Source organism: Salvelinus sp. IW2-2015, unplaced genomic scaffold (genome assembly GCF_002910315.2).
Source record: "Salvelinus sp. IW2-2015 unplaced genomic scaffold, ASM291031v2 Un_scaffold6273, whole genome shotgun sequence".
Classification (NCBI taxonomy): Eukaryota; Metazoa; Chordata; class Actinopteri; order Salmoniformes; family Salmonidae; genus Salvelinus; species Salvelinus sp. IW2-2015.
Window position 1 is genome coordinate 68 of NW_019947536.1, and position 13,463 is coordinate 13,530.

The 13,463-nt window shown below is 46.1% G+C and overlaps 1 protein-coding gene and 1 long non-coding RNA gene across 2 annotated transcripts; both read right to left on the bottom strand.

Moving 5' to 3' along the window:
* Window positions 1-2,156: 2,156 nt before the first annotated feature.
* LOC112078792 (charged multivesicular body protein 6) lies at window positions 2,157-5,077 on the bottom strand. Its single transcript, XM_070442143.1, has 4 exons — window positions 4,844-5,077; window positions 4,311-4,420; window positions 2,583-2,670; window positions 2,157-2,405 (listed from the first exon to the last, which is right to left on the bottom strand). Exons 1-4 carry the CDS (start codon window positions 4,976-4,978, stop codon window positions 2,361-2,363), a joined length of 378 nt encoding a protein of 125 aa, XP_070298244.1. The 5' UTR covers window positions 4,979-5,077; the 3' UTR covers window positions 2,157-2,360.
* Window positions 5,078-9,823: 4,746 nt separating this feature from the next.
* LOC139026895 (uncharacterized) lies at window positions 9,824-10,655 on the bottom strand. Its single transcript, XR_011478836.1, has 3 exons — window positions 10,626-10,655; window positions 10,285-10,527; window positions 9,824-10,122 (listed from the first exon to the last, which is right to left on the bottom strand). It is a non-coding gene; the product is annotated as an uncharacterized lncRNA (long non-coding RNA).
* Between the last annotated feature and the right edge of the window lie 2,808 nt (window positions 10,656-13,463).

Genomic DNA, 13,463 nt, shown 5'->3' on the forward strand with positions numbered 1-13,463 from the left:
TCTCAGCTGGTTCTGGGACCTCTGTGTAGAGGCTCATGTGGGGACCTCTGCGAAGTTCTACATCTTCACCCTGCAGCAGTAGAGGAGACAACGGTTACACAGTGTTAAACAGGACGATATCAGGTCAGGTCAGAACCTGGGAAACCAGGTTCAAGTTGCAATTAACTACCAGGTGGAAAAGAAAACCAGAAGTGTTTTTGGTCCTCCATGGCAGGTGTTGTTTTCACCACCCTCTTCCTCGTTCCTCCTGGTATTATACCCAGAGGAGACTGATGTAGCTCAGTATGATCACACACCTGAGTGATCGTCTCCAGCTCAGATAACAGCCAGAGGAGACTGATGTAGCTCATATGATACACACCTGAGTGATCGTCTCCAGCTCAGATAACAGCCAGGAGCGGACTGAGTAGCTCAGTATGATACCACACCTGTAGTGATCGTCTCCCAGTTCAGATAACAGCCAGAGGAGACTGATGTAGCTCAGTATGCATACACACCTGAGTGATCGTCTCCAGCTCAGAAACAGCCAGAGGAGACTGATGTAGCTCAGTATGATACACACCTGAGTGATCGCGTCTCCAGTTCAGATAACAGCCAGAGGAGAACTGATGCAGCTCAGTATGATACACACCTGAGTGATAGCCTCCAGCTCAAGATAACAGCCAGAGGAACTGATGTAGCTCAGTATGATACACACCTGAGTGATAGCCTCCAGCTCAGATAACAGCCAGAGGAAACTGATGTAGCTCAGTATGTAATACACACTGAGTGATCGTCTCCAGTTCAGATAACAGCCAGAGGAGACTATGTAGCTCAGTATGAATACACACCTGAGTGATCTCTCCCAGTTCAGGTAACAGCCAGAGGAGACTGAATGTAGCTCAGTATGATACACCACCTGAGTGATCGTCGTCCAGCTCAGATAACAGCCAGAGAGACTGATGTAGCTCAGTATGATACAACACCATGAGTGATTCGTCTCCAGCTCAGATAACAGCCAGAGGAGACTGAGTAGCTCAGTATGATACACACCTGAGTGATCGTCTCCAGCTCAGATAACAGCCAGAGGAGACTGATGTAGCTCAGTATGATACACACCTGAGTGATAGCCTCCAGCTCAGATAGCACAGCATCCTCATCCTCTGAGTCAAGGAGCCTGACAGCATCTCATCTATTTTGCTGTAGATCAAACCAGAGCAGAGCATGTCAGCTGGGCAGCAACAGGCAGCAAACACACACTACCCTGAAGAACTTGGGATGGATTAAGAGTGAGACTGTAAAAAGGGGTATATCAAATTGATTGATGACACCATGGGAACAGAGAATCTCACCCTCTGCGTATTCTATAGCATCCTGGGTCTCATCCGATGATCCTCTCCACGTCCCTCAAGACATGGCCTGAGAGGACGAGACAGGAACAATGTCAAGTTAGGAGCAGAAAAGTCTTCTAGTTTCACTATATTCTGTGTGTGTGTGTGTGTGTGTGTTGTGTGTGTGTGTGTTGTGTGTGTGTGTGTACTCTGTGTGTGTGTGTGTGTGTGTCGTGTGTGTGTGTGTGTGTGTGTTGTGTGTGTGTGTGTGTGTGTGTGTGTGTGTGTGTGAGAGAGAGAGAGATTAAACATTTCTCTTCTTAAAGAGAATAATTCTCTGAGCAGGTTGGCGCACCAGACAGACAGACAGACAGACAGACAGACAGACAGACAGACAAGACAGACAGACAGACAGACAGACAGACAGACATACAGACAGACAGCCAGCCAGCCAGCCAGCAGCCAGCCAGCCAGCCAGCCAGCATGTAACCCAGGATACGCAGCAGGCAGTCACACCACTAGGCTCCATGTAGTCAGGATTTGGAACCTAATCCCTTAATCTTCAAAACAAATGTGCACAGTGACGCTAGTTAACACACAGTCTGTTTTTTCTGGGGTGCAGATCACCAAAAAAGAGGTTACATGCCAGTGGAGGGTTGATTCATGAACACTTAGGACACTGAGCTGAACGTCTTACACCTGTGTGAGTGTGGTGTGCATGCCTAACCATACGTGAGTGTGTGTGCATGCCAAACCGCAGTGATGTGTGTGCATGCCTAACCATACGTGAGTTGTGCATGCCTAACCCACCGTGAGTGTGTGCATGCCTAACCATACGTGAGTGTGTGTGCAGCCTAACCGCACGTGGAGTGTGTGTGCATGCCTAACCGCACGTGAGTGTTGACTGTGAATGTGGGCTTATTCTGTCATGTGATTCATTTGTATTCTGAGGAAGAGCAGATTCCCCCCATAGGAAACCGTGGACTAAGAAGCGAACCATACCCTACCTCATGCATACTCTTCAGACAGTCATTTCCAACCTTCAGCCCCTCAATGACTTTCATCTCGATCTGGACAAAACTCAATGTCTTGAACCTGTGGAAAAACATATCAGTACGTTAAGTTAAGATAGCGTTCACCATACAGAACATCCCAGAAATACCCAGCCAGAACACCTTTTAGAAGAGAGGTTGGCTGTGCAAAACATTACATCAATGTAGTTACGTTGCATAATAAATACGCCCATCGACCCAAGAAGAGCCTCAGCCTCACCATGCTTCCAGGTGATATTCTGCTTCTCAAGTCTTGTCTAGCAGTTGATCCTGATAAACGCTTCCTCTTGAGAAGAACCAGTGCCTTCCTACGGAGTGGAAGAACAACACACTGCACAAATAAACCAAGTCCTTAACTATAACTGTTTAATTTTGCTTATCATCAAGTAGCTAGTCATGCATTGATCAGATTCAAGTCAGTACACAATTCAAGGTCAGATTTGGTGATATACATGCATTGGTGATTTGACTAGACTTGATAGAGCTTAGCTAGTCCCAGCTGTTTGCTATGTATGGGACATTTAAGATGAATAACGTTATATGCAGTAAGTGGTACACAATGTATCTACTTTGCATTCTGTAACTACACCATTGTATTGAGCAAGGTTGAATGTATGGCCAGTTCTACGTGCTGATAGTGTGGGAGCCAGTCTAACGTGCCAGTTCGAGTGCTGATAGTGTTGGAGCCAGTCTAAAGGTGCCAGTTCTACGTGCTGATAGTGTTGAGCCAGTCTTAACGTGCAGTTCTTCGTGCTGATAGTGTGGAGCCAGTCTAAAGTGCCAGTCTACGTGCTGAAGTGTTGAGGCGCAGTTTCTAACGATGCCAGTCTCTATGCTGATATGTTGGAGCACAGGTCTAAAGGTGCCAGTTCTACGTGCTGATAGTGTGGGAGCCATGTCTAACGTGCCAGTTCTATGTGCTGATAGTGTTGGAGCAGTCTAAAGGTGCCAGTTCTATAGTTGCTGATTAGTGTTGGGCCAGTCTAAGTGCCAGTTCATACGTGCTGATAGTGGTGGAGCCAGTCTCAAAGGTGCCATTCTACTGTGCTGATAGTTGGTAGCCAGTCTAAAAGGTGCGCAGTTCTATGTGCTGATAGTGTGGACCAGAGTCTAAAGTGCCAGTCAACGTTCTAGATAGTTTGAGCAGTCTAACGGTGCCAGTTCTATGTGCTGATAGTGTTGGAGCCAGTCTAAAGGTGCCAGTTTCTACGTGCTGATAGTGTGGAGCCAGCTCTAAGGTGCCAGTTCTAGTGCTGGATAGTTGGGAGCCAGTCTAAAGGTGCCAGTTCTACGTGCTGATAGTGTGGAGCCGCAGTCTAACCGTGCCAGTTCTACGTGCTGATAGTGTTGGAGCCAGATCTAACGGTGCCAGTTCTACGTGCTGATAGTGTGGGAGCCAGTCTAATGTGCCAGTTCTATGTGCTGATAGTGTGGGAGCCAGTCTAAAGGTCCCAGTTCTACGTGCTGATAGTTGGGAGCCGAGCCAGTCTAAAGGTGCCAGTTCTACGTGCTGATAGTGTGGGAGCCAGTCTAACAGTGCCAGTTCTATGTGCTGATAGTGTTGGAACCAGTCTAACGGTGCCAGTTCTATGTGCTGATAGTGTTGGAGCCAGTCTAAAGTTGCCAGTTCTGAGGACACTGGTATTTATTGTTGTATCTGTAGACTGTGTGAGTCACTGCCTTGTCTTATGTCTTTGGTCATGTGTTTACAGAACATATGTGATTAGAAATGGATGTAAGGGCCTGCTCAGAAACGGCTCGTTATTTTGCTCTGCTTCTGTGCTGGAGGCGTCTCCRTGTTGCAACSTGTATTAARCCAGTGACTTCAACAACCGTGCCGGTCTTCATTTCACCTGGAAACACCCCATTACAACAAGACAGAACAAACAGATCTGGGACCTGGCTATAGCCTAGATGATGCCTGAACAAGTGAAGTATCCAGTCTCACTCTTTCTTTCCATCCTTCAGCAGCTGCTTGGCCAGACTCCTCTCCTTCTCCAGCTGCAGGGTGACTCTCTTCTGGTAATGCTTCAGTTTATCTCTCTGCTGTTTCAGTTGCTGGAGAGTTGAACATACACAACGGGACAATCAGACACCGTCTCTTTTCTGAACATTGTTTACCATGTAGATAGCTAGCTACCTACAATATAATTCTGCCATGAAAAGTTAGCTGGCTACAGTCCCTAGCTAGTTAGCTATAAAGACCTGTCACACCCTGTCATTTGCAGGCTCAGGCACTGCTGATGCGATCACAACTGGCTAATCTAATAGTTAGCTGGCAACTGTTGATCACTTTGAGACGTCATGTCACAGTTTTAACAACTGTGACTGTCCCATGATCGCGCCTGGGTGTTGATAACTATCTAACGTCAGCTAGCAGGCATTGTTAGTGTGTAGATCAGACAGCTAGCTAACGTTAATCCAGGCCAGCAAACTAGCTAGCATCCCTACTATTGAAACAGACTAGCAACAACAACTGACCAGAATCGCTCGGTCTTGTTCTGTAAGCTCGAGAAGGGCGACTCTTTCTCCCGAAAACGTTTCCCATAACGTAGCCACATCCCCGCCACGATCCTCTACTTTGATACAAAAGCTATTTTTTTCTTGTGGTAACATGTTTTTCTCATGATGCTTACAAGTCGTTGTTCTTAGCTAACACATTTTGGTAACGTAATTCAAAGCCACATCCTGTCCGGGTAGTACGGCATCCGGGACGGGTCATGTATTCCAATGACGTATGTAAACCTGGATTGGCATGCTATGTATTGGCACTGGGAGCCTTTGAAACCACCTGTCGGCTATTTGGCACTCCCAGTGGTGCACCCGATTAGCACAATCGCCCCATTAAAAGGTGGAAAAACCTTGCGTAGGAGCAGTCCTCCATAGGAATGAATATAATTCTAAGTATTTCAATTAAATATTTAAGGAAAAAATTACATGTATTTAGTATTTGTTTGTTGTAGTGGGGACACTTTCTAAGTCTTAGAAATAAACGTTATGTTTCACTATATTGGATCGCTCCAATATATTGGTATCATCCGAGGTGAGGATTTACAGATTTACTCCCGTGTACACCTGTGTCACGGATGGATTCCGCCCCTATTTAAATATACACCCATGGCTGCGACACACGTTCTCTTTCATTTTCTCGGGGACGTCCGTATGGTTTGAGGTACAAACTTTCTGAAGTTCGCTTGTAAGTCATGGAAGTGTAATATCTTGCGTGGAAGTATACTCACTAGTGGGAGGAGGTGTCGAGTCCCCATGGGTGTTGTCCACAATGCTCGAGGGGTACCGATTCAATTCCGGTGCCGGCCGTCCTTCAGGGGCTTCTGTCACCAGGTGGGCGACCGTAGTTTGTGACCTGGACCTGAGGGATGCATATTTCCATGTTCCTGTTCACCCATCTCATTGGCAGTACTCCGATTCGCTTTCGAAGGGAGTGCTTACGAATTCATGGTCTTCCCTTCGGCCTCTCTTGGACCCGCTGTCCTGGCACCTCTCACTTACCGAGGGTTGTTGATCCTCAATTACCTGGACGATTGGCTGATTTGTGCACCAACGCAGGACCCAGGTCCTGTCAGACAGAGACATGCTCCTGACCCACCGGGCTGGGTATTACTGTAGACGACGAGTCGTCATCTGATGCCAACCCAGAGGGTGGCCTTCATTGGCATGGAACTGGTCCCCACCAGAAGGGTTCAGGCGATCTTAACCTGCTTCAACCACTTTCGTCAGTGGCGGATGGTATCCGTCCTAACCTGCCAACGCCTGTTGGGCTTGCTGACGGCGCCCTCGTTGCTGACTCCCCTGGGCCTGTTCCATCTCCAGCCTCTTCAACGGTGGTTCAACTCCCACCGGCTGCACCCAAAGCGCCACCGTCACCGCCAGCTGTGGGTGACCTCACAGTGCCTCAGGGCATTGTTGAGGTGGCGCTGTCACTCCTGGAGATGCTGAGGATGTGCCGCCGGGAGCTGGTCAGCACAGACACCTCCCAGTTCGGCTGGGGGGGTGTGACCAAGGGCAGGTCGGCCAGCGGCTGTTGGCTACCCACTTGGAGCGGCAGGCACATCAATACACTAGAGCGCCGAGCTGTACTGCTGGTCCTGTGGTCTTTCCTTCCACATCTGAAGGGAAGACATGTCCTGGTGAGAACGGACAACACCACAGTGGTGGCTTACATCAACCATCAGGGTGGACTGAGGTCGCAATGCCTCCATCTTATCATTCAAACAGAGATGTCTCCATGGCAACCAGTGCTTATTTCCAAACTGTTTGTATATAATGACAATAAAATCTCAAAACTATGCTGTTATTCTTTTGTCCATTATTGAATTGTTTATTATATATGCTTAGCTTAATTACTGTTTATTAGTAGTTGCCATAAATCATAAATGGCATCATACAGGGTTCTCTATGGAACCATTTTGGCTCAGTGAAGAAGAACCTCTAGAGTTCTGAACAAAGACGGGTTCTATATAGAACATTTAGAGGTTCCATATATGAAGCAAGCGATYGGACACTTTGGTTTTATAAGGAACCTTTTTTTTCTAGGTGTATGGTGACACCATTTACCAGAATTCAGCCCTACTCTTAAATATTTGAATGCCGTCTACCATTACSCCCTTCGTCTTATCACAGGCGACAGTTTTCATATGCATCACTACATCCTGTATGAAAAGGTTGGCTGGTCCTCATTGAAGTCCCGTAGATCACTTCACTATTCCCTTTTCTTTTTTTTTACTACACAAGTATAAAAACATGAGATACCAAACCTGRTCACAGGGTTGGTTAACTCTGGAGGTTCCTCGGGCTCCACCAAATTAGCTAAATCCACCTTCAGTTTTAAAGCTYCAATATGTAACTTTTTGGGTGACCCGACCAAATTCACATCGATGTGTGTGTTACGGATCTGTCATTCTCATTGAAAGCAAGTCTAAGAAGCGGTAGATCTGTTCTATGTGCACTATTTCTATGCTTCCTGTTATGTTTTCTCTGAAGATCGGAATTAGAAGGGCCTTATATGTACTTAATATAGCAAAACATGCTGAGTGCCTTAAAATATAGAATGCTGAGTGCCTTAACATCTATAATGCTGTGTGACTTACAATCTATAATGCTGTGTACCTTAAAATCTATAATGCTGTGTACCTTAAAAATCTTATAATAGCTGTGTACTTAAATCTAGAATGATGTGTGCTTAACTATAACTGTGGTTCCTGTTTTTGCAGGACAAGCTTGTATCGGCTTCTAGTGGTTCCTGCTTTTCTTAAATAACAAGTACAAAGCCTCCCCTGGCTCGGCTACCCCAACAACATCAACCTGGTGGTGGGCGGCTACCCCAACAACACAACCTGGTGGTGGGCGGCTACCCAACAACATCACCTGGTGGTGGGCCGGCTACCCCAACAACATCAACCTGGTGGTGGGCGGCTACCCCAACAACATCACCCGGTGGTGGCCGGCCCCTAAGACAATCCCAAAACCCTGCCCCCCTGGTGGGGCCGGCTACCCAACAACATCAACTGGTGGTGGGCCGGCTACCCCAACAACATCAACCTGTGGGTGGGCGCTACCCAAACATCAACCTGGTGTTGGGCCGGCTACCCAGAACATCAACCTGCTGGTGGCCGGCTACCCAAGACATCAACCTGGTGGTGAGCCGGCTACCCAACAACATCAACCTGGTGGTGAGCCGGCTACCCAAAACATCAACCTGTCACTAGGTGTCAGACTACACACACTTTTGTTACTGGCATGTCTTTCTTTGTGCTTCATGCCAGTTCATTCTTGTTTTACCACTTGGCTAGATACGTCAACTACACAGTGCTTGACACCTGCACTTGTCTTTTCTTACTATCAGTGACTGTGCTATAGCTGCTTCATTGAGGGAAAGTTGTACTTACTATGACTGTAATATATTGGTTGTATCACCTATCTAGTACATTCATCTTAAGGTAGCTAACTATAAGTCACTCTGGATAGAGTTACTCATATGTATGTAATGTAGTTTTTGTGCAGTATAATATTGTGTAATCTCTAAATGACTGTCTCGACCGCCGCCTGTGCAACTGGTCCTGGACTTCCTGACGGGCCGCCCCCGGTGGTGAGGGTAGGTAACAACATCTCCACCCCGCTGATCCTCAACACTGGGGCCCCACAAGGGTGCGTTCTGAGCCCTCTCCTGTACTCCCTGTTCACCCACGACTGCGTGGCCATGCACGCCTCAACTCAATCATCAAGTTTGCGGATGACACTACCAGTGGTAGGCTTGATTACCAACAACGACGAGACGGCCTACAGGGAGAGGTGAGGGCCCTCGGAGTGTGGTGTCAGGAAAATAACCTCACACTCAACGTCAACAAAACAAAGGAGATGATTGTGGACTTCAGGAAACAGCAGAGGGCACCCCCCTATCACATCGACGGGTCAGTAGTGGAGAAGGTGGAAAGTTTAAAGTTCCTCGGTGTACACATCACGGACAAATTGAATTGGTCCACCCACACAGACAGCGTTGTGAAGAAGGCGCAGCAGCGCCTCTTCAACCTCGGGAGGCTGAAGAATTCGGCTTGTCACCAAAAAGCACTCACAAACTTCTACAGATGCACAATCGAGAGCATCCTGTGGGCTGTATCACCGCCTGGTACGGCAACTGCTCCGCCCACAACCGTAAGGCTCTCCAGAGGGTAGTGAGGTCTGCAGAACGCATCACCAGGGGCAAACTATGCCCTCAGGACACCTACACCACCCGATGTCACAGGAGGCCATAAAGATCATCAAGGACAACAACCACCCAAGCCACTGCCTGTTCACCCCGCTATCATCCAGAAGGCGAGGTCAGTACAGGTGCTCAAAGCAGGGACCGAGAGACTGAAAAACAGCTTCTATCTCAACCATCAGACTGTTAAACAGCCACCACTAATTTAGCGGCCGCTGCAAATACTGACTCAACTCCAGCCACTTTAAAAATGGGAATTGATGGGAATTATGTAAAAATGTACCACTAGCCACTTTAAACAATGCCACTTAATACAATGTTTACATACCCTACATTACCCATCTCATATGTATATACTGTACTCTATATCATCTACTGCATCTTGCCACTTTATGTAATACATGTACCACTAGCCACTTTAAACTATGCACTTTATGTTTACATACCCTACAGTACTCATCTCATATGTATATACCGTACTCTATACCATCTACTGCATCTGCTAGCCGTTCTGTACCACCACTCATTCATATATCTTTATGTACATATTCTTTATTCCCTTTACACTTGTGTGTGTGTATAAGGTAGTAGTTTGGAATTGTTAGGTTAGATTATGCGTTGGTTATTACTGCATTGTCGGAACTAGAAGCACAAGCATTTCGCTATACACTCGCATTAACGAATCTGCTAACCATGTGTATGTGACTAATAAAATTTGATTGTTTGATTTGATTTATACAGACAGTGTGTGTTGCGCAAAATAGACAAACAGAGAACTTTTTTTTAATGTAATTGATACACCTGGTCCAATACTTTAACAAACTTAGAAATATACAGCAGTTGACCGGTTTCAAAACAAGAAGAAAGCATGACCACAACCAAGAATTCACAACTGTACAATGATGGGTTGTCTGACTGTATAGGGCCCCTGAAGTACTGTACAATGATGGGTTGTCTGACTGTTAAGGGCCCCTGTACATGGTGGGTTGTCTGACTGTTAAGGGCCGCTGTACAATGATGGGTTATCTGACTGTTAAGGGCCCTGCAGTACTGTACAAGTGGGTTATCTGACTGTTAAGGGCCCCTGTACAATGAGTGGGTTATCTGACTGTTAAGGGCCCCTGCAGTACTGTACAAATGGGTTATCTGACTGTTTAGGGCCCCTGCATACTGTACAATGATGGTTTATCTGCCTGTTAAGGGCCCTGCAGTACTGTACAATGATGGGTTCTTGACTGTTAAGGGCCCCTGCAGTACTGTACAATGATGGTTATCTGACTGTTACGGGCCCCTGTACAATGATGGGTTTTCTGCTGTTAAGGGCCCGTACAATGATGGGTTATCTGACTGTTAAGGGCCCAGTACAATGATGGGTTATCTGACTGTTTAAGGGCCCCTGCAGTACTGTACAATGATGGGTTATCTGACTGTTAAGGGCCCTGCAGAACTGTACAATGATGGTTATCTTATCTGACTGTTAAGGGCCCTCCAGTACTGTACAATGATGGGTTATCTGCACTGTTAAGGGCCCCTGCAGTACTATACATGACGGGTTATCTGACTGTTAAGGGCCCCGCCGAACTGTACAATGATGGTTATCTGACTGTTAAGGGCCCTGCAGAACTGTACATGATTGGGTCTTTATCTGACTGTTAAGGCCCCTGCAGAATGTACTGATGGTTATCTTTCTGACTGTTAAGGGCCCCTGCCAGTACTGGTACAATGATGGGTTATCTGACTGTTAAGGGCCCCTGTACAATAATGGGTTATCTGCCTGTTAAGGCCCTGTAAATGATGGTTATCTGACTGTTGGCCCCTGTACAATGATGGTTCCTGACTGTTAAGGCCCCTGCAGTGCTTTTCTTTGACCATGTCTTATACCATTTATGTACTGTATAAATCTATGGTCTTAACAGACCCAGGTGCATGCATTGTGCTTATAGCACATTCACCAAATGTATATTTTGTCATTCAACATGGAACTGAAGGGATGGATGAATTGGGAGAATGACTGCCTTACTGTAATTCGATTTCATATATCAGTCACAATGTGTCTTACTGTGATTGTGTCCAACTCGTAGTAAACAAACAAACATCCAATAAACGTGACACGAGTGAATAATACTACCAGGAATTCACCATCAACACCATTTCAGTTGTTGATGGTTCTCCTCTTTATCCAGGGAATGTTTAACATGCTAATGTACAGGGCAGTAGGGCCTATAGTCTAGAATCCAACTGTAATATTAATTGTAATTCAGACGGCGCATCGATGCTCTCTCCATCTTCCTGAAGTGTTAACTCATTCACTACTCCCTACAAAGTTGAAAAGCATTGGTTGGTGTAGAAACGGGTTAGAGGACAGTCATTTCCTTTCTAATCCATGCAGGGAAGTGAACCAGTGAGAGATTATTGGAACACCAGCCACAGATTCAAGTGACACAATAGTGAACCAGAGCAATATTCAGTTGAGATGCCAAGCTACGGGAAGCCTCGGTGTTGTCCTGAAATGAACTGGCATGGAACCTAAACTGAATATCGCTTTGTTTAATCCTTTCAATGATTCACTTACACAATAATGAAACGGACTGATATTCAGTCGGGAATCCAGGCTAGAATTGAGCAGGACCAGCATGCAGGATGACACAGCATGCAGGATGACACAGCATAGGAGAACAGAGAGAAGCAGGTCAGAGGAAATAAAGGCTTTAGAAACATCGTCATGCATCCTTTCTCCTCAGTCCCCCTTACACATACATATAGTAGAAAACAGGGTTCTAGAAGGGTCTTCGGCTGTCCCCATAGGAGAATCCTTTCGGTTCCAAGTAGAACCATTTTCGGTTCCAGGTAGAACACTTTTGAGTTCCATGTAGAACCCTCTGTGGAAAGGGTTCTACATGGAACCCCAAAGGTTCTACATGGAACCTCAAAAGGTTCTACCTGGAACCAGAAGGGTTCTACTTGGAACCAACAGGGTTATTCAAAGGGCTCTCCTATTGTGGACAGCCAAAGAACCCTTTAGGTTCTAGACAGCACCCTTTTCTTAAAAGTTAAGCTCGATCACAATGAAAATTATCTGTTTTCCAGTCACATTTAAAAATAAGTCCATTATATTTGCCATTCCTAGACATCAATGAATAACCTAAAAGATAAGTGACAATACAGTATCCGTTTTCATCAAGTTTGACTCATCATTCTGAGGGAAGACATTATGAAGACTTTGGGTAGTGTCAAATGTGTAAGAGCTGTGTAGTCAAGTGTAAGAGGAGCTGAATGCTAGACTGGTTAGATGACACTTTGTAATAGTGATGACAGGTTGGGGAAGACTGAAGAGAGTTCATGTAATAACCATTTAACAGTCTATGACTGTGAAGGAAATCAATCTGGTTTGTTGTCCCCTGAAATCCATCGAAGGTGACGTCACTCGCAGGGAAGAATATAAATGTTCAACTTGGTCCATAACAATCATGTCTTCTGACCTGGCTCGAGACCAACACTCACATTTGAAGAAAACACATAACTGAAGTGTGGGTGTGTTTGGGGAGAGATGCACTTTACACTCAGGGTTCTATGTAGTCTCCTGGTTTCTACACGTACAGTACAGGACTTTGAGAGCGTCAGTGTGTTCCTGAGCTGTTGTTGACCCCACACCTCCTGCATTTAAGTAACAGATGGCCAGGAGAGCAGGGTGAGAMATCCATGGACAGGGTTATCTGTCAACTCTGCTTCCTCAGTACAGTGGTAGTCCCAGACAGACCCTTCCTGAGGGGGACCGGTAGGCCATAGTTGGGGGCTATACCTGCTGGAAGTTTGTCCCAAAGTGTCTGATCTGTGCCTCAGTCATAGACAGGTAGGTGGTTCTCATTCTGGGAGAATACTGTAGGACGAAGGAACAAAATACACATTAGATCCAATAACTGTGTGAAAGAAAAATTGTTTTTCTATCMATCAAACTTTGAAAAAAATTGCAGAAATTTTCAGACATTTGTTTTGATTAGGAGGTGCTAGGTGGTGGGTAGGTTAGAGAGTTGTGTGACTCAGTGTTCTGAACTACAGGGTAGCGGGGGAGTCGGCAGGACACAGGTCACGGGTGAAGGGCAGGCAGAGGTCAAAGGTGAGGGGCGTGTGGCCGAGTTTTGGGTTAGTGGCGGGAGGGCACATCACATGAAAAGTTAACACACTGAGGGCACAACATCGCCGTAGGTCAGAGGTCACACAGCTGAGGTTAGAGGTTACAGAGCTTAGAGAGGTCACATTGTGGTCAAGATCAAACAAGCTGATTGGTTAATAATGGTCAGTCTCATTCCGGAGGTGTAGGGTTACAAGAGCAATAATTAGAACTAAGAACTAGAACTAAGAATTACAAGTAAGACTTAGAACCAC